This window comes from Saccostrea cucullata, unplaced genomic scaffold (genome assembly GCF_032062105.1).
Source record: "Saccostrea cucullata isolate Sc308-1 unplaced genomic scaffold, CSIRO_AGI_Scuc_v1 ctg245, whole genome shotgun sequence".
In the NCBI taxonomy this organism is placed as follows: domain Eukaryota; kingdom Metazoa; phylum Mollusca; class Bivalvia; order Ostreida; family Ostreidae; genus Saccostrea; species Saccostrea cuccullata.
Window position 1 is genome coordinate 218,128 of NW_026924728.1, and position 22,444 is coordinate 240,571.

Below are 22,444 nucleotides of genomic sequence, written 5' to 3' on the forward strand. Positions count from 1 at the left end.
AGTAAATAAGGATAAGATAGAGAAATATCAAAGCACTCGTACTCGTGATGAAAAGGATTCTCAAGAAAATTCTTTTGATTATAATTTTACATCGTGTGCAATTTTTGTCCCAAAACTATACTTGTTTAGTTGGGTAGCAGTAATAATGTAATATATCAGATTCCTTAAAAGGCGTCTCTCGTGTAATTGAAGAATAATGGTTTATCATTAGGGCTGTAATATTGATGATTAAAGAGACATTTGTACCTAATCATATTGGATTCATCCTTATTAACTTATCCATAAAGCTTTCATGAGGAACTTAAAAATGCAAATAAAATCTTTCTTGGAATTTTTTACATGTAGGTGAATATAAAAGTTGATTCTATGTTCGATCTCATTAATTCCCAGTGTCATATAAACGTGTCCAATTTTCGTAATGAATGACATTTTGTATTATAAATCTATAGCTACCTACCAGTAATATCTCTCAACTTAAATCTTTCATTTAATTACACTTGTCTATGAACTCTTAACACTTTCTAAATTTGGGAAATAATAGCTAAATATGAGTTATCTTGCCAGCATATTTCCAATTTTCAAATACGATTAACTGAAATTATTACAAAATTGGTTGAACAGCGAAATGCAATACATGTATCAGTAATCATATTCTCAGAAGCTAGAAATAGAGTCTCCAGCAAAATACCATTTGAAAAAAAATATTTTGGGAAACAGTAACGATTTTCTATCATGACATGTTTTGAGCATGTACGTGGAATTCTTTTTCGCAAAAAACAGATTGTGTGCATGTCACTTTTTCGTACGGCTTAATTAAGACACAGAAAGATATTAAGAAATCGAAATTGTACTTGTCCATAGAATGCGTGCGGAGTATGCGCTTAATTAACTTGAATGTCTTTTACAATTTTTACTGTAATTATTTATCATAAGCTTCGTTGTCAAACAGTAATATGATCAATAGTTTTCTTCCTTGTCGATTTTCTAGAATGCAGTTGCAGTTAATTTTACTTTGTTTGCAGATGCCTAGAAAGGCGGCAACACAAGAAAGAACGCGACAGTGATGTGAGCAGTTTTTTTTCAACTTCCTGAAAATACGTTTTCTAATTTGAAAAGTACTCACATCTTTTCTGGATAATACTTGGATTTGTTTATTACATTGGAATATTTTGTGTAATAACTAGTGAGATGACAATGAGACTCCATGATGGATATGAACAGAGATGACATGGAGGAGAGGAGAACCTTCATTCCGCGGGTGGAAATGAAAGGATTATTTCGCGACAAAGGAAATAAAGCCATGGGGAAATTTTTACCCAACTCTACCTATGTAGTACCGGAATATGAGGAGTCCGAGTTCAATTCCTCTTCTAACCATACTTCCTGCACAGGAACGGACTCGAAATCATACCAAGTGTCCATGGGCATGAACGAGAAAAATTCTATACATGCCACTCGAATTCATAGCAAAAACAATGTACAGGCTCAAATTTACAATTTCTTAGAAAGGCCCACGGGATGGAAGTGTTTTATTTATCATTTTACTGTGTAAGTATATTTATTTGCAGGTGATTTCTATTATAAGTGTGGATTTTTAAAAAAAATCATTGGCAGCATTTTGCATTATATGTTCATTATTTAAACTCGTAAAAACGGTAATTTCCTGTGATTCGTTTTCTTTTAATTGCATGCATCATGCATGTTTTTTTATTTAAATATCCAAGAGACTTTCACTGACTGGGATATGTGTCTTGAATGAGAAAAATTTAAAATTTGCTGAATGTTATAAATGTAAAAAGTAAAAAAAAAAAAAGAAAGAAATTCCTAACATTTGCTTAATACGTACAATCAAAATGATCTACATTAATGGAAGGTTAATGATTTTGTTAAAGATTGAAACTTTTAATTCATTCATCCCTACAACAGCTGTTTGATCACAGAAAGTATCATTTTTTCCCCAATGAAAGCATCTCATATTTGCAATGGATTGGAACCGTGAACTCTTTAGGATCAAAGCTATGCAGATTAAAATGCTTGATTGGTGTACTCTAAGCGCTAGAGGAAACGCACGCCGTGACCTTAAAATATTGACCCATTTGTCAGAATGCGTAAGCTAGGCACAATGATAAAACATTAGCGAAAGTGGTTAACAGTGAATATGATAAAACATAAGGCGTATTATATTACAGAATACCGGAGTTCCAATCGAACATCATTGATGATATCTAGTTATGGTGATAATACTTAATCTAGATGTATCACGTGATTTGAAACATCAATATCCAGTAGCGGGTGTAATTGAGGTCTCAGTACAAGGATAAACAGCAATAAAGCGCACGGTTTGTCAAACAATGATCTAAAGACTGCCTGATTTCGTTCATTTTTATTTCGTCGTACGTAAAGGTCTTCCTTAGACTTTTATCACCATTGAGGAAACTCTGACTTGTAATAGTTGGTTCAGTGATTATCAATTACTAACTCAGCCACAAGAGAGATTTCAGGTACTAGTATTTGTATTAGGAGCAGTTTTTCCCAAGTTCCTTTTGTTCAAAGTGGTACATATAGATCATAATCTATTGAAACATTACATATGTTACATCAAATACAAGCATTCCTCTCTAGGAAAGCTATGGCTTTCATATTTTATATAGGTTTCTCCGTTTCCTCCTTGTTTCTTTGGGTACCACCAAATCTGACCTTTTTACCTAAAGAATTGACCCACTTTTAAAAAAACTTTAAATAACATTGGTTGGTTATAATAGTTAGTGTCAAGGCTTTCACACTTCACATGTATTTCTTGTTACAAGACCTTTCTTTGAATAGCAACAATTTTGACCTTTTGAAACTGACCTTGGAGTATAAACTTCAGATCTGACCATAAGCTGCCATACGAGGGGCATCAGTGTTTCACGGACCATCTTGTTTTCAATTTGAAAATTCTTCTCCTTTTCAATCCACAAGAAACGAGAGAACATGTAAACAGTTTGCATCGTGACATGTATTACAAATACGATCGAGAGGTGATTAAAAAGATAAGGGAATTTATTTTGAACTGGAAAACAAGCAGTCATGTTTAATTAGTGAGAAACATTTACATAGCATTTACAAGATTCATTTTTTTTCCTCCGATTCTAAGAATTCGAACTAAAAATAAACAGAGACACTTTCACAATACCACTGTCTGAACCACTTGGTGAACAGCAACTTTCTTCAAAAAAAATAATTTAAATGGGATGGTAGGTATATAACATCATAATATAAATCTTCATTTCAAAAGTTTTTAAATTAATCTTAAGGTTAAATTGAAGGTTAAAAATCGATGTTGTGACGACGGGGTGAAATATGCCAGAGCTGATAGTGAACAAGAATAAATCAATCTATTACAGGTTCATGATGGTGTTGATTTGCCTTATCTTTAGTGTCTTATCTACCATAGAAGACTACGACGATTTTGCAATGGAAACACTTTTTTGGATGGTATGTTTTTATATCCAATCAACACGATAAGCGAGGCTCGTGTGAGCTTATCAGATCAAATTAACGTCTCATCGTCCTTTGTTTCTAGCATGTAGGCTGTTCATAATATTTTGACATTTGCAGACAGAATGGTTAAGGTTTGTCTGGTCTTACGTTATACATGAATTGAAGAAATGAAAAGTCACGGGAGATGCCTGTGCACAAATAATGAGTCTTAAATAAAGTGAATTTATCTGAAGCAATAAATCAAAAATGATAAAACTGTTTTAATAAACATTGTACATGCTTTAACAAACAAATTTCAAAATTATGACACCAATATGTAAGATATTACATCTTGCACAGAAAAGTTTGAAAATCTTCTTGCACAGAAAAGTTTGAAAATCTTTAAAGATTTTCAAGCAACTAAAATTTACTTTGTATCTGCATTTGAATTTATATGCTTATAAAAAAGATCGAGAGCCCTATACGACAAGTGCCTAAGTAAACATTAAGGTTTGTACGTACTGTAATTAAAGTATGAAAGTATGTTAGGTAGTAAGTCAGTACGTAAAATAAGTCAGTAAATAAGATAAGTTAGAAAGTAAGTCAAGAAAATAAGAGAGTGGCTAAGTTTAGTTAGTAATGTAAATGTATTTAGTTGGTATTAGTAATTAAGACAGAAAGTTAGTAAATAAAAAAATATAGTAAGAATATCATAGTTAGCTATTGCTAAGACAATCAGGAAAAAGTGAGTGAGTTAGCATGTAACTAAATATCTTTGTACAGAGTAGATTTATGATACAATTGTAATTTCTCATTCTAGAAGATTGTTGTATAGTTAAGATTTATGATACTGTTGTAATTTTTTGTTGTACAGTGTAGATATATGATACAATTTTAATTTCTCATTCTAGGAGATTGTTTTAGTGGCTTTCTTTGGCCTGGAGTATGTGATACGACTATGGTCGGCCGGATGTAGAAGTAAATACATGGGAATGAAGGGAAGATTCCGGTTTGCCAAGAAACCCATTTCCATTATAGGTATAGCGCTATTATCACGTCCATTGACTGACCGTGGCCACTTCTTTGATGAAAAAGATTTTATTTTATGCAAAAATCATTCAGAATGTATTTATATTTCTTACATGTACCAAAAATGATAATGTAATGATGTAATACTGATGGATAAATATTGACCGGGACTTCTATCGTAATTTATTGTCAGAAACCAATCATTTGATAGAAGACTAATAAATTTCCTTTAAATGGATTGGAAGACATTCGATTATTATCTTTTATTGCGGAAAAGGAAACATCAATTCTTAGAACCATGATTTTTATTTAACGTAAACTTTCAGATTTAATAAAATGTAACTTTTTTTTGGCCAGGAAAGCAATTTACTACTGTTGTGACTGATTTTTTGTAATACCAGGTACTCTTTTTTCTGAACAAATGTTTAGGTATATTTAGTAATTAAATAATATTAATATTTTATTGTCCGAGCACATGAAATCATTTAATACTTTATATACTGACTGAAACGTGTGTAAAAAGGAAACAAATAATATATATTTTTCTTATTTCTTTCAAAAAGTAAAAGCAAAGGAATGACTTTCTTGGTGGATTTTTAAGTTTACTGGCCAGATACTAGAAGAGCCTACGTGACATTAAGGTGTCATCGTCTGTCTTGCTTTATGTCTTTAGAAAGGTTTTCAAAACGCCACTCCCTCTGAAGATTTGGTCCAATTTCAATAATGGAACAAAAATATACTGCACTAAGTTACATAATAAATTATTCTTTTTATCAGTTTTGACATTCGATTTCGACAATCGGTGCTGCCATGGTAACTTAAGCTAGAAAACTCTCCTTTGATTTTTTTTTTCAAAACAATACTCATATTTCAGTTTTTGGTCTAATCTCGGCATGACAGAATTTAAAATTTCACAGTTCTATTACTCGGTATTTGATATCAATAAACATGCAGTGTTGCCATAGTTACTAAAATATGAATTTCTTTGAAATTCTTTCAAAACACTACCCACTTCCTTTATAGGTTTGGTCTTCTACAAATTTGGTCAGGTTTCAAGAAGATTTAGTATAGAAGTACACTAGCCAACATGTAAAATACATCAAATACACAAAGAAAACCGTTTTATCTGTGAAATATTAGAATATAAATTTTATGAGCTAAATGCTAAATCAAAAACCAGAAGTCTCTGTCGAGACTGAAGCTCTACTGGTTTGTACTTATAGCAAAGGAAGAGAAAAATACTTAAGCAGTTGGGAATTGAAACTTTATAACAGCAATAAATAGAATAATGATCCTTGATTAAGTCTTTCTATGTTCTTAATGTAGTCTACTTGCATGCCACATTATATTATAATCAGACTAAAACTGTATTTGAGTGGTATTTTGAAAGTATTAAACAGAAATTTCTATTTTTAGTAATCAAGGCAATGATGTTCATCAAAGTCTAAATCAGATATACGGAATTGTGTATCTTAGTGTAGTCTACTTGTGTGCCAACTTACATTGAAATCAGTCCAAAACTATAGGAGATGTAGCATTTTAAAAGAATTTCACAGAAATTTCTATTTTTAGTAACCACGGAAACACTGTTCATGGAAATCAAAAACCGATATACAGAATTGTGTATCTTAGTGAAGTCTACTTGTGTGCCAAGTTATATTGAAATCAGTCAAAACTGTAGGAGGAGTAGCATTTTGAAAAAATTTCACAGAAATTTCTATTTTTAGTAACCACGGCAATACTGTTCATAGAAATCAAAAACAGATAAACAGAATTATGTATCTTAATGTAGTCTACTTGTGTGCCAACTTATATTGAAATCAGTCCATAACTGTAGGAGATGTAGAATTTTGAAAGAATTTCATGGAAATTTCTATTCTTAGTAACCACGGCAACACTGTTTATCGAAATCAAAAAACGATAAACAGAATTATGTATCTTATTGTAGTCTACTTGTGTGCCAAGTTATATTGAAATCAGTCAAAAACTGTAGGAGGAGTAGCATTTTGAGAGAATTTCACAGAAATTTCTATTTTTAGTAACCAAGGCAACAACATTCATCGAAATCAAAAACTGATACACAGAATTATGTATCTTAGTGTAGTCTACTTGTGCGCCAAGTTATATTGAAATCAGTCAAAAACTGTAGGAGGAGTAGCATTTTGAGAGAATTTCACAGAAATTTCTATTTTTAGTAACCACGGCAACACCGTTCATCGAATCAAAAACCGATATACAGAATTATGTATCTTAGTGTAGTCTACTTGTGTGCCAAGTCATATTAAAATTAGACCAAAACTTAAGGAGGAGTAGCATTTTGAAAGAATTTCACAGAAATTTCTATTTTTAGTAACCACGGCAACACCGTTCATCCAAATCAAAAACCGATATACACAGAATTATGTATCTTAGTGTAGTCTACTTGTGTGCCAAGTTATATTGAAATTAGACCAAAACTGTAGGAGGAGTAGCATTTTGAAAAATTGTTTACAGACAGACGGACAGACGGACGCCGGACGCATTACTATCGCATAAGCTCTTCTAGTCTCTGACCAGTAGAGCTAATAATATTTTTTTTAAAAGTATATTTTATCTTTTCTTAAAAAAATGTTTTTAAAAGTCTTTTGAATTTGAAAAATTTAAATAACATTTAGTTTTCTTGCAGTTCTTGGATAACGAATTGAGAATGCATTTGATAAAAGTCGTCACAAAACATGGGATATTTTCAAGCTAAATGTTTTATTCTAAAACGATGAATAACCTCTTTTGACTTTCTATCCAATGACATACGCTTCAGATCTATTCCATATTATTACGTCACTGATAATAATGCGTTGTGAATTAAAACACGAGTGGTTTCCGCTGTAATATTTTTTTAATATAAGATTTTACTCTTTATTAAATTCTCCTTCTTCTTATTTCACCTAATAATTAAATACACACACATGTTTAATTCTGTTTATGTGACATTGAGAGGTTAAATATAGTATGGAATGAGGAAACTGTATAGTAAGGGATATGCATTGGATAAACGTTATCCACACATATCAAAAGCGCTTGCTTAAGCGACATGGTTTTATATAGAAATCGTTGACCATTGGATAGATAGATCTGATATCATGAAAATAAGTATACAACTTATAGGATTTCATTTAAGCTATTATGATGCTTTGATTTCAAATGCCTGAACACAGGGAATTAAGTGTGTGCTGGCTCGAGCGAGTTATTGCACCTCTAGTTGCAAAATATTAAAACGTTCTAGATACCGGTATTTTTTTTTAAATGAGATATTGGGATTTAGCATTTGTCTTTCTAACACCATAGTCTAAAATCGACTCACATGATAATTTTTTGCAATCCTAATAATTAATATTTTCTTTTGAATACTAATTATAAACTCAATTTCATTTTGATTCTGCAAGAATACGGAAGATTGAAAGCCTTTTGTCATGACAATCACCTTGTTACCATGACAACCACTCTGTTACTATGACAAAAACATTTTAATTGCAGATTTATTTGTTGTTTTGGCTTCCATGGTTGTTTTTACAATTGGCTCCGAAGGGCAGATATTCGCCGCGTCAGCAATAAGGTATATACACCTAGAATAGTTTATTATGGACACCATTTTTCTTTTTACAGATCTAATCGTTGTCGTGGCTTCTATTTGCGTTTTTACTATTGGTTCTGAGGGGCAGGTATTTGCTACTTCCGCGATAAGGTAAAATTTGACTGTGATGACGTCACTGTATTGTCTTCTTCCGCTTCCTGTCTGCTTGTACAGGATCTAGAACTTTGCTGTTCTTTCTTGATATGTCTTCGTTTGTTGTCTATCATTCAATAATTGCGAAATGTAGAAAGTACTTGTAATTAGTATCATTTCGGAAACAATTCCTGGACCTTTTTTTGCAAATTTTTGAATATCTGAAGAGATTGTTTCCGATCTGATAAACATATCACTTTGTGGTAGACGTGTTTGAATGTGTTGATCGAATGATGAATATAAACAAATGGTTGTTATGGACATTTGCTGATAATAATGCAGCAACATTTATCGTAGAAACCCATTTTAGCATCAGGAATGTGTTACTAATCGGTCAAGAAACTCTCGTAGCTTCTTGGTCAGGTATTAGAGAGTGGCCACGCGTAAATAAAACCAAGGTTATGACAGGCGATGGATTGCATCTGCTTCTAAAGACTGAGACGTGTTTTTAGAGAAATGCATGATGTAGATTTGATTACTTCTTTTCTAGCTTTAACGCATTCTCTTCTTTGACAAACACGTATTGTGTCATTTCTGTTGTATGGTATCCTTTCATTCTAATCTTAATGGCTTTTCGAGACTAGTTGGCTTATAAGCCTTATTTGCTTGTCATTAGAATTAAGCTTTGAAAAAAAAACAGCAGGTATATTTTTGTTTGAGTAATAGATATTCTATCATCAAAATAATTTGATGTGTACTAAATAAATATATAAGTTTGTTATTCTAAAATGATTTTCATATTGATACTAATTTTAAAGCAATTTGCTCTTTTATACTCTGAGATGCACGTATTTTACAAATGTAAAAATCTCAAATTTTACAATATTTCTAATTCATAAAAAATACTATGCCGTACAGAAACTGTTACTAAACGCTAGAAGAAACACTGTCTTCTAACATAAACTATGATGTAAATTGGAAATATAATAATTTTGAGGAATTATAGGCATATGCTACCAGTATTTGATTTTTCAATAAAAAAGGTATCCACACACACTGTGTTTTATTGGGATATGCAAGAATTACTTCTTTTTTTCGAATTACAAATATAAATATTAAATAACATTGTTCATTTTTCATTCAATGAATATTTACAAAATAAATAAGTTTGTGCGTGTGAGTATAATTAGCAAAGGAACGAAAGTACGTTGACTGTAAACGCGGATTAAGATAAGCTTGGTAGTGAATCGACCTCCTCATAAGAGCATCAGTGAGTTCACTTAAATTCTAAAGTAGAATAATCTAACTGATCCAATCGACAATCTGATAAGAATGAACTTGATACTAAACTGGAAAACTGAATCTGTACAATAGAATTTGTATCGTATTGCTCCAGCATTACTTTTAAATTAAATCCGTATGTTCATTTTTTCAGTGAAATACTGAAATACAATAATGCTACATTTATAGTCGTCTCAGATAGTTCAAATGAAAAGCTGTAGAATGAAATTGTGTCTTGATATGCAGGTAAAAAGCAGACGAACAGCCTGTAAAAAAAATTGGGTAGACCCAAAATAAATCTGAAACCAGTCAGCCAGAATACAACCCAATGATAAATTAAATTTGCTAACAAGGTCATTAAAACGACTTTACGAAATGTTGACTTCTAATGAGCTTGTTAAAATCCCTATAATATCAACGTATCTGTCAGTAGCTTGCCGACCTCGATCATACTGGGGCACTCTCTTGTGTATGGAATAATTTGGAGTTGTTAATAAAATAAAGGGGAAATACTTGTACCGGGATATAACTACATGAATAGAAAAAGTTGACGATTGAAAAGAAAAAAATATTAATCTCGTTTGTCATAGAGTTAAATTAGTTTGCCCTATCTTCTATAGTTAGTAAAACATTTAAATATAAAACAGAGATATATTCTGAATTAGAGGCATTAAATGACATTTTTTTCATAAGGAGAAATGAAAAAAAATCATCGTTCAGTTTTTAATTCTATATAAAAATCGAACAATTCTGACAAAAAAATCTTGTTGAGACTCGACCACGATTCATGATTATGACACATATTCCAGTAATTGTCAACAAAACTGCTAAATTGAGGATGACATGAAGTCTCAATACGCAGCATTTGGTGCAGTAGAAATTAATTTTTCTATTTTTACTCTAACACCGTCAAAGCTGGAGTTTAAGTAAACCATCAGTTCTCGAGACATATACCTTGGATGATAGAGAAAAATAAATTGTGAGGTCGTGTCCGTTTACTGCAATATGGTGACATGATGGAATCGACCGGTGTAAACCAAGGACACATTTTACCCGTATAAGTCTCACAGCGGCCAAAGTTAATTGCAAAAAGTAATCGTTTTGCAGATGCTGAGAGAAAAAAAACTATTGGTTACAAAAATTAAATTGGTTCTCTGATGGACCAGACAAATATAATCAAATTCCTTGTCGCGTAGGCGCTTGAAATTTGCATGCAAATTTGCTGCAAGAGTATTATTTGTAATATTCTACTTAGAAATTTGCATAAGATTTATATAAAAATAAAGGCTGCTCATGCTTATCATTTATAGATGCTTAGCTAATTGCAAAAAAAATTGCAGAAATGTATTATCTTTAATTGTTGTGCGAATTCTCCAAGCGCAAAGATGATTGTTTCTTTTGCTTAATGAAATTTTCATTTTGCCACTAATCGGAATCAATAAAATGATTTATTGCTCTCATTTTTATAACTAGTATAAAAAATAGCTTAAAAAGTTTCAAAGATGACTGCAGCTGAACGTTTATTAAAAATTATTTTGAAAACATGTTGTTGGTTTGTTTGTTTTTTCAGAGGTGTCAGGTTTTTACAGATATTGCGCATGTTACATGTGGATAGACAAGGTGGGACATGGCGCCTGTTAGGTTCCGTTATATATCTCCACCGACAGGTAATTCATTCATTTTATGATTGTTTTTCTGTAGACGCATTTATCTTATTCAGAAGGGAGCATATACATTTGATCTAAATCTGATTTAATAATGACATGAGAAAAAATTAAAATGTTTTAAGAGATCTACGTTTAAGTTTTTGAAATTTCGTTACAATTGTTTTTTTTTTATCAATGAAATGGTTTTAAAAATTGTATACATGTATATATATATGTATAGGTCGGCGGATCTGTACTTATATTGAATTATATATCTTAAATCTGCGCATGGATCGGCGGATCTGTACATCTAATATACAGTATTTCTTAAAAATATCCCCAAGTCTATAAGAATGACCGGACAAACCATTATTTTACTTGCAGGAGTTGATCACGACTTTGTACATAGGATTCTTGGGTCTTATCTTCTCCTCGTACTTTGTTTACCTCGCAGAAAGAAGTGACAAAAGAAAAGATTTTAACAGCTACGCCGACGCCCTCTGGTGGGGAGTTGTGAGTAGTTTTCCCCTGTTTATAGATATAAAGTCCGTTCTAAAAAAGTTATAGTCATAGTCAACCTGTTCGGTTTATAAGTACTTGAATTTCGTTAATGTAGTTGCAGATTTAAAAAAAAATGTACTTTTATAGCTGCTCGGATGTTGACAGATATTAAGTGTGGTAGTTTTGTTTAGTTTGTTTTTGTTCAAATGCCGTATGCCCTTTACTGATAACTTGTGATTGCTATCATTCATTGTATAAATAGCAATCCAGACTCCGTCTGTCTAAGTTGTGAGTAGGTTTCTTCGACTAATTGTTTATTTGCTGAACCTCCCTTCAAGAAATTCTCCCTTCAGGTTTTGAGAGATTTTGTTTAGTTTAAAAATATACAACCAGACACCTTCTGTTGGAAATCGGGTATTTTTTCTATATTTTGTAAAACTGCTGTGTATTCGGATGTTCTGTGATGGCCATTCATGTTGTTCTTTGTGCACAAACACCGCATATGCTTGATATATATTTATTTCATTTATAAATAGCTATTTAGATGTATTCTTATGAGGGTTTAATTGAGAGCAGTTAAGCTTTATTATGAAGTCTTTGTGTGAGGAAAGTTGGTATTTTTTATCCAAAATTGAAAGTAAAAGAAGCCATCGAAAGAAAATGACTTTGTAAAGTCATTGTAAAGGGTGTTAAGAAAGTTCGTTCCACATTTTTCTTTTATTTTAAAAATGAAATATGGTGAGAAGATATTTACAATTTGTGGTATTTCATGTTTACAGAGTCCATTCTTGCTACTGATAAGGTTTTAATTGTCTTTTGCTGAATCAATAAGGGGAGGGCAGGTATTAAAACAGATGATGTCATTTCAGAAAAATTTGGGATGACGCATATTTTTGACATATATTAGGCACACAGGTCAAGACATCCTTTCAAATATTATGCAAAAATTATCAAATCTGAAAAAAAAAATTCCAAAATGACAAACCTATTCTTTTGAAAAGTGATCTATCGTTTATATACCTACGCTCATTAGTTTGTCTGATGCAAGATAAGCTATGAAGAAACAACAGTAAACTATCCTTTATTTTCAGTCAAAATGGCAAGCATTTCTATCATTCGGGTGCTTTAAAGATGTTATATATATTTTCATATGGAGGAAAAATCCTATAATTTCCCACTAGAAATGAAGTGCTATAAATTTAAAGCACACTTGTGATTTTGTCAGACTTCAAAATTCATCTCTTCAGTTAAGCACAACTTTGAAATTTTTGAAAATATTTCATCCTGGAACGAACTTTCTTAACACCCCTTATAAACAGATAAATGATAAACGGATTGTATATAAACAGATGAATGATAAAAGAATATTGTATAAAAAAAAGATAAATGCTTAACGAATATTATATAAACAGATAAATGATATTAAAGAATATTGTATAAAGAGAAAAACGATATTAACGAATATTTCATTAACAGATAATTGACAATATTGTTGTAGATAACTGTGATGACCATCGGGTACGGAGACAAAGTACCACAAACCTGGCTAGGAAAAATTGTCGCCTCCTGTTTTGCAGTGTTTGCCATATCCTTCTTTGCTTTGCCTGCAGTAAGATTTCATATTATCTGTAGAGATTTTTTCATAGGAGATAACCTATAACGTATATTTATTTATTTATTCAAAAGAAACCAAGATGTATGACCGTCTTATTTATTTGCAAAAAAAATACAAATTCTGTATTTGAATGCTTTATCTGTTTTATGATGTGGGGAATTTTTTTGGGTTAATTGAACTTTACATGTTCCAATAGTGCAGGATAGTACAAATTATATACTAGTATTTTATTTGACATCATTATAATTCACCAGGGCATACTTGGATCGGGCTTCGCTCTCAAAGTCCAACAGAAGCAGCGACAGAAACATTTCAACAGGCAAATCCCAGCAGCTGCCACTCTTATCCAGGTACGTCAACCTGCTGTATTGTTCAGGTAGATTATTGTAGTGAAGTGATCGGATTCATTGTTATAGTGTTATTGGTGAGATATATTAGTGTCGTGTATTGGATAATGCAGATCGAATTGTTGACGAATTTTTACGTTAACTGGATCATGACAAGCAGCGCAGGATGTGACCAGGAGGAGGATGTTTACTTATCCATGGCACCTGATCTCACCTTTGTTAATTGTTTAAGTGGAGCATGTTTGCTTTACTCCCAGTTTGTATTGATTCAATGGAATTTTGAGAACGGTTAATTATCACCATATATTTTGTTGGTCGTGTATATTTTTGAAGTGCATTATTGAAGCGAAGTTTTGAAGTGTAATTTTCAAGTACTGTAACATTATTGTAATGTTTGGAACATTATTGTAATGTTTGGAACATTATTGTAGTGCAATGTATGGTACATTATTGCAGTGTAATGTTTGGAACGTTATTGCAGTGTAATGTTTGGAACATTATTGCAGTGTAATGTTTGGAACATTATTGTAGTGCAATGTATGGTACATTATTGCAGTGTAATGTTTGGAACATTATTGTAGTGTAATGTTTGGTACATTATTGTAGTGTAATGTTTGGAACATTATTGTAGTGTAATGTTTGGTACATTATTGTAGTGCATTGGTTAGGTACATTTAAGCTGAATATATTATTGGTCAGTCCAGTGTATTCCAATCAGATAATTTTTTTCTAGCGTATAGATTAGGTACCTTAATGTACTTAATTGTAATGATAGTTTAGTTCATCGGTAAGGTTTTGTTTTGAACATATTTTATTGTCAAGCAAAAGGATAAGAAACAAGTTCTAACAACTTACTAGTTCTTCTCCTTAAAAAACACATAATAATTGTCATGCAAAATAGAAACAAAAACGTGTACAAATAAGATTCAATAATATATCTAGCTAAATCTACAGGATTCATTTATAAATTTATGAACAGCGGCAAAAATGTCACTGTTTACTTCGATTGAGAGATTTTCATTGCCCCATAGCAGTAGGTGTACATCTATGATGTTTAAATCAAGTCGAAAAAGATAGTCAAAAAGATTACTTCGAGCATTACAGTATTTTTTACAAACAAAGAAAAAATGATAGGCATCTTCGTGTTTACCACAAGAGCAGTAGGGATTATCAATAATATTACGTTTGAATAAGTCTTGGTTCAAAACACAGTTATGCCTTAATTTAGTATGAATAATGTTGGTAATACGTTTACCAAACAAAAAATATGATGGTGCTTTAGGATTATTATCACTTATATTCTTACGAAAAGAATTGACTGAGATGGCTTCCCTTGTATCTTTATTCAGTAAATTCCATTTTTTAACTGCATCAGGTACAAAAGATTTGTTAAATATTTCTAACCTGCCCCTTGGGATAGTTAATTGATCCTTATTTCGTGTATTGTATCTTGATGTGTGTTCTCGTTTCTTTGGGACTATGTCTTGTATATATTCCGGTACATTACAATTATTAATTTTGAACATTGTAATCATTTTAGATTGGTAACGACGGTTTTTCAAAGGTACCCATCCTGTTTCAAAATAGAGTGATTCTCTTGAAGCTAATATAGGAAGACCAGTAACTATTCTAGCAGCCATTAATTGTACTTTTTCAAGTTTTTCTACATCAGATAAAGAGCAACCATCCCAGACAATTGAAGCATATTCAAGTGTAGGTCTTACAAATGTTGTATACAAAAGAGAAAGATTTTTCCTACCGATTGAAAATTTCAACTTCTTCAATAACCCCAATTTCTTATAAGCATTATTAACAATACCATCTATATATTCAGACCAGTTGAGATTTTGTGACAACAATATACCCAAATGGCGATGCGCCGATACAAACTCCAGTGCATTACCTTGAAAATACAAGTTAGGTAAAACAGGTCTATGTTTTAACGAAAAAAATACAACCTTTGTTTTTGCTGGATTAAATCTTAAAAGCCATGTACTCGACCATTTGTCTAAAACATCAAGATCGTGGTTTAACCTGTATTCTATATCTAGTACATTATATGATGCATGTTGCAGTGAATTGTCATCAGCAAATAATCTACACATTGTAAGCATATTTTCAGCAACATCATTAATATATATCAAAAATAAAAGAGGACCTAGAACTGAGCCTTGAGGCACACCTGCATATATATTGAGGTTGGATGATAGCAGATTTTTATACATAACTTTTTGTGATCTATTTCTCAAGTAACTTGTAAACCACAGTAAAAGATCACCAGATATTCCGTACGTTTGTAATTTGAAAAGAAGACCCTTGTGCCATACTCTGTCGAATGCTTTAGATAGATCGCAAAAAACCATACAACACGATTTGCCTTCGTCTATACTTTGCACAATGCTATGATAAGTTTCTAGAAGTTGGTACACTGTAGAGTGACCAGGTAAAAAACCCGCCTGATATCGATAAAATAAATTATTATAATGAAAATAATTATACACGTGTTTGAAAATAATTCTCTCCATAATTTTGCTAACGCAGCTTAACAACGACACAGGCCTATAGTTAGACACTAAAGACGGATCATCCTTTTTAAAGAGAGGTAATACATGAGCTACTTTCCACATGGACGGGAAAACATTCTCTGATAGTGATTTATTAAATAACATAGTCAATGGTTTTGAAACAGTAGAAACAGTATTTTTAAGCATTTTGTGACTGATGCAGTCGGGACCTGTGGCTTTATTAACAGGAATTATTGAAATAATGTCAACTACCTCTTGTTCATTAATTATGATATTACTAAGATTATCACTACATGAAGAGTAGATTTGTGGTAGACTATGGTTTTTATCATCAATACACGAGATGGATGAAAAATAACTGTTGAGTGCTTCAATTTTATCTTGATCAGAAAAGGCTAAGCTATTTTTCCCATTATCGGTAGTAATTTGTAATGGAGGGATATCATTGGATGATTTAACATTAAATGCGTCCTTCATTAGTTTCCAATATAATTTGTTGTTGTTTTTGTTTGCGTCTACTAGGTGCATTTCTATATTGTCATAGTAATTAGCTACAGCGTATTTTTTCATGTTATTGAACGTATTCCGAACTTTTTTGAATTCAGCCCAATCCGAATCTTTCTTCGTTCTTAATGCTTTATTTCGTAATCTATTTCTAAGTCTTAGAGTTTTACGCAGAATGGAGTCCATCCAAGGTTTATCTCGTGGACGAATAGTAATTGTTTTTTCACAGAAAGATTGTCTAACACAAGAGAGAAATTTGTTTGAAAAATTGTCAGTAGCCGCGTCTATATTGTCGGCATCATTGATATATTTATCCCAATCACAATTTTGTATTAAGGAATTTAATTTGTCAAAGTCACCACTCTTATAATCCCATACTTTTCTTTCGTAAGCGCGATTGTAATTTATATTCGAGGCTAGTGCAATATAAGTTGCTTTGTGATCACTAAAAGCTGGGTCAATTTCAAGGACACCCGAATCATGTACCTGAATATCAGCTGAAGTGAAAACTGGGTCAAGAAGCGTGCGTGTATTGTTAGAAATTCTCGTTGGTACGTGGATGTTATTGACAAGATTGGAATTTGAAACTATTTCTCGTATTATGTGTGTTTGAGGAGTGTTTAACAAATCTACATTTATATCACCAACAATTATGATTTTACTCGAGGATTCTCCTACTTTATCTAAACTCCATGAAAGTTTAGTCCAGAAACTGGCATCAGCGTTTGGAGGTCGATAAATACAGCAGAGATAGTATTTACAGGTACGGTTTTCGATTTCTAACCAAATACACTCTAAATTTGCAGGTTCATATTCTTGGCGTCTTGTTACATGTATCTGATTTGAAAAATATATCATAACACCTCCCCCAAAACAATTTCTATCTTTTCGTATTATATTACTAAAACCATCTAATAATAGATTATCATTCGATATGGTATGGTCAAGATGGGTCTCAGTAAAACACAATATATCAAAGTCATGGACGAATGAGTTCAAATAACCTAATTTGTTTCTTATACTGCGAATATTTAGATGCAAAATGTCAAGGACACTTTCGATAGTGGGTCCTGGATTGACCTCAATATCACCACAGGCTAATAATATAAACGTAAACAACTGCAAGTAAAAGTTGATATACACTAAGTTTTTTGTAAACCGTGTCGAACTTCTAAGTAATGTTTTGATCATACTATAAAGAACGCGCAATAAAAATTCACAAAACGAGATATGGAATGAGTAAGACTTGCATACACCTCTACAGGATAAATAAAAAAGACCAATTGCAGCACGGTATTGCTCAACAGAGTCACCCATTGTCTAAAATTTGGTGAAAGTGTACAGTACGAAATAAAAAAGGTGCTGCAATGGTGTTTTTGGATAAGAGCAACATTATAGATGGGACAAAAAATACAGAGTTTGGTAAATTCAGCGGAATGCATGAAGCATGACAATTGAAGTTATAAGGATTATAAAGTATAACACAAAAAAATAATACAACAAAAAAATGAACAAAGAAATATACATTGAGAATAATAACAAAACAAAGAAACAGGAAACAGGAATATTGTGTGTAGGAAATATACTGAAAGGAAAAAGAAACGCATAATAGCATAATAGCGAAATATATTTAACTAAAAGGCCGAAAATTATGAAAATTGGTCAAATGTGTATTTTGATTACTGTGCACAATAATTGCTGGTCAAAATTACTCAACCATGAAATGTATGGCGTCACGTAGGGGAAATGATAAAAAGCCAAAAACACGTGCATGTTGATGATGACAATTTTATGATCACATTTTGTGGTGCTAATCGATGCATTGGAGTTATAGACATCGTTTTCCGCATTTGAAATCAGTATAAATTTCGTGCAATCATGGTATGGCTGACGGAAGTTACAATGGTTCCAGTAATTGAATTGCGTAAGTGAATGAAAAGGCAACAAGATGTTGCTGTGCAGTTTGTTTCAAACTTTTCAACAAGAAAGGGGTTTTCAGTTGTCAGAGAGTAAATTAAAAGGTTTCCAACCAACCATGGCGGTGACGTTGACGCGTAACAACGTCACATCAAGACAGGGCTTTTCATCACGTCTCCTCGGTTCTTGTCAAGGTATTATCACTGAAACCGATATTTATACAGCAAACTATCATACCAATATTTTCACCCTAAAATTGACAGAATTTCTCTGCTCTAATTTGGTCCGCCAGCTTGGCAACTTTTACGTCGATTTTACTCTCACGCGCGCACGTACACGTCGTGTGCGTAATGTTTTTAGCATGTTCACACTGGGAAAATGTAGCCAGTGTTTGTCGAGACTTTCTCACAAACATTCACGTGTACCAAAACAGCTGGATTCTGTAAATTCTATCCTAAAATGAAAATTCGTGGCACTCATTTGGCGGGGGGATTTGTTGGCTTTGGAATAATACAGCTTCTATCAACCATTAAGACTATTGTCGGAAGAGTTGAATAATAATCAAATGAGAAAGATAAATGCTCTGGTGAACTCAATGCACAGGAAAATCAAGGCTGTTACCAATGTGCAAGGGAGATTATGAGAATTTTTATTTTAAATTTGGGGGGTATCGACGTATCAATTTCAATAACTCAGGAATTATCAGTCAAAGTCACACAAGATTTTGGTAACTTGTAGATTAAAGATGAATTAAAATGTTTGATAACAATACTGGAAAACATTTTCGAAATAATAGTTTTAATTTAATCTAAAAGTAAAATATGCGTTTCTTTTTCCTTTCAGTATATATACAAACACTGAGTTGTACACACAATACTTTTTACAAGATCTTTTTGCATCAAAAAAGTTTGAGGTTGATTGAACCTCTAAGTCTTGAAAGGAACAAGTAAGTTGAACTGCATAGAACAAAAGACATAAAATGATGCAGTTCATTTTACATGAGTTCTAAGAAAGAGAAAAAAAAACTGGTGTGGGAGGAAAGTTTATGTCTTAAATTTATTTAAACGCATTTCAGATTGTAACAATTTAATCGATTGCCATTTCGTGTCCAAAGGGTACTAGATCTGCCTCTTCTCGAATAAAATGAGAATCATTGTTCCGATCGTAAATTTTGATCTTGCCATTGGAGGACGACACTGATTTTATCCTGCGATTTCGACAGAGTTGTCTGCCCAGAAACATGATCTTGTCACGATACTTCGTTAGATCCTCGTTAATGGTAATGCCAGCTGTCTCATCAGTTTCTGCGAACTTTTTTGAATTTTTGACAAGATGGAATTTAAGATCCACTGATTTTAATCGGGCAATTATTTGTCTAGGGCGTGTTCGGTTGGGATCAGGTTTTCCAACTCGATGAGATACAATAATATCCTCTCGCTGAAGAGGAATACCGGCGGCTGTAACGGCACCCATGATTTTGTCCGATGTATTTTCGTTCATCGTTTCGGGTATACCAGACACTCGAACTAAAGGCCTGCGACCATATTGCTCTAGTTCGTCAACTTTAAGGAACAAATCTTTGTTTTGTTTTTCAAGGTTTTTAATTTTTTGTTCCAGGGGCTCAGTTGCTTTCTGCACCTCGCTTTTAACAATACTTTGTATTTCAGATGTGAGTGAGGCTAAGTCAGCACTGAGTAAGGCTTTAACACTTTCTGCTATCTTTTGTATATCCTCACTACAAATTGTGATAGGCCCTGATACTAAAAGTTGAGGGGTGGGGTACTGGGAAACATGATGTTGTTGCTCACTTAGGTCACCTGTAGCACATTTGATATTTGCAGGAGTAGATGTTTGAGTAGGAATAGGTTCCTGTTCATGAATTTGGTCTGACAATGAGCCATCCCGAGACTTTTTTGTTGATTGGATCACATCACTGAATGATCTTGACATGTCAAGCGAAAGTTCACTGATACACCTTTTGTTTGATGAGTCTTTGTTACTCATTATGATTTGATTAGATATTATGGCAAAGTTAATCAAAAGTAAAGACGATAATAACGTTCAATAACAGTTTAGATTTAGATTTTTCAGTTGTTTCAGTTGTTCAAATGTTCAAATGTTCAATGCCTCTATGGTGAGTTCAACTCATAAGCAAACACTGCATTTACTGCAAAAAGTCAGTCCAATATCACCATAGTACATGCGATAAAGTAATACATAGTAATTCATAACAACTACGGTAACTTACAACCGATAACTTCCATCTACCCACACTCGGTTTCCTAATATTTTACATTTATCTGCTCTGCTCGTAAAAAAACACTGCCCACCATGACAGGGGCAGGTAACCAACTCTAACTAACCAATCGGTAAGGTAAACGCTTATTATTGATTTCAGTCGGTTGGATGCAGTGTAGTGTATTTTAAAGTACAATTACTGTATTTCATTGGTGAGGTACATTACGTCATTTCCTTCAATTCTGGTAATTGAACGCGTGATAAATTCCTACTTTGGACAAAATATATTACCTTATATAATTAAATGCAAGACATTCCCTTTTGATCACCATTGCATATTTTTTCCTTTCGTAAGAAAAAATAGCTATTGGTTGATTTGTATAAGTAAAAAGAAGCTTGGAATTGCATAAAAGAGCATTAACATTCTTCTTTCAGTGTGTGTGGCGCTGTTTTGCCGCTGATCCGGCTCACCATTCTGAGGCCACGTGGAAAATCCACATTCATGACGCATCCAATGAGGAAAATATGTTAGCGCGCATGGCTCGGCGCGCAAGTTTGACGCTAAGAAAAAGACGCTCCTCAAGAATGGATTCCCTGGGAAATCATTATAGGGAGAGCATGACCTCTGTGTTTACAGAGGACAAATTAGGTATACAAAAATGGGGAAAAAAGACATATTTCAACAGGAATTACATTTTTGAAAGTAGAAACAGCATTATGAATATACTTGTAAATATACAGCATAACCAGATATTGACTGGACAACTTGAAATTTCACTTGAAATACCCGGTATATTACTTTGCAATTTATCTTCACTTGGTATAATAAAATTATCCCCCCCCCTTTTTTTTTAAATGAATATGAATTCTTTTATTAAGCTGGTACACCACGAAACCCGCGGAGGGATTTCCAAAGACAGTGCTCAGGTTCTAGTACGTATCATTCCAATAGCATTACTGGGGATAACTACATGGATGACAATGACTACGATAATGAGGAAGCAGAAAAAGTAGTCCAGTAAGTAAAGGTCAAAGTTTGAATTTTTATCATAAGATAATATGTCCGTTCATTTTCTTTCGGACAAGCAGACAAACGGACGGACAGGGTAAAAAACTATATAAAAATATTTTAATTAAAACTCATTTTCCCTTGGAAGTGTAGGGTTTCCATCAAATCAGAAAGCAAACATCCTCGATGACGTCAATTCAATTTTATACAACTCACAATTCTAGGGTGAGGATGGTGACAAAGGGAAATATCTATCTTTTTTGTTATATTTTACAAAAAAATATTGAAAGAACTGCAAGGCTTCCGATTGTTCAAATTTGTATACAATATTTTGTAGGTTTTAGTTTACCCTGGATTTGGCAAAGAGTGATCGATAATTGTTTTTCCTCGTATTTTTTGTGTAGGAATATTGCAGTAAAAGAAATATACTTGTAAATTTTACATTGAAAAGTGTTTACTTAAGATCAATGATGTTTTAAATAATGGAGAAAAAAGTTTATAAACATGGGAATGTGTAATCTTAGTTCTAAACAATAACGACGACGAAAAACAACATTGCTACAGTATACAGTATTGGCTAGAAAGCAAACATCAATTTCCGAAGGTTAGAGTCGCTCAAATCTAGGCACAATAATGTGTGATCACTATCCACATCTATATATGTAGA

At 32.7% G+C, this 22,444-nt stretch overlaps 1 protein-coding gene across 3 annotated transcripts in view; it reads left to right on the plus strand.

Annotated features, from left to right (window-relative positions):
* Positions 1 to 22,444, plus strand: part of LOC134267144 (potassium voltage-gated channel subfamily KQT member 1-like) — a 45,857-nt gene that overhangs the window by 19,100 nt on the left and 4,313 nt on the right. For 2 of the 3 annotated variants that reach the window (XM_062749366.1, XM_062749364.1), the window contains exons 2-11: positions 1,023 to 1,548; positions 3,387 to 3,477; positions 4,374 to 4,500; positions 8,134 to 8,212; positions 11,046 to 11,142; positions 11,506 to 11,634; positions 13,121 to 13,231; positions 13,492 to 13,587; positions 21,204 to 21,417; positions 21,648 to 21,786. In XM_062749366.1, coding sequence (XP_062605350.1) covers positions 1,205 to 1,548; positions 3,387 to 3,477; positions 4,374 to 4,500; positions 8,134 to 8,212; positions 11,046 to 11,142; positions 11,506 to 11,634; positions 13,121 to 13,231; positions 13,492 to 13,587; positions 21,204 to 21,417; positions 21,648 to 21,786 — 1,427 coding nt within the window. In that variant the 5' untranslated portion in view covers positions 1,023 to 1,204. Of the gene's footprint in view, positions 1 to 1,022; positions 1,549 to 3,386; positions 3,478 to 4,373; positions 4,501 to 8,004; positions 8,084 to 8,133; positions 8,213 to 11,045; positions 11,143 to 11,505; positions 11,635 to 13,120; positions 13,232 to 13,491; positions 13,588 to 21,203; positions 21,418 to 21,647; positions 21,787 to 22,444 lie in introns of all 3 variants that reach the window. The other variant, XM_062749365.1, reaches the window with a different exon arrangement.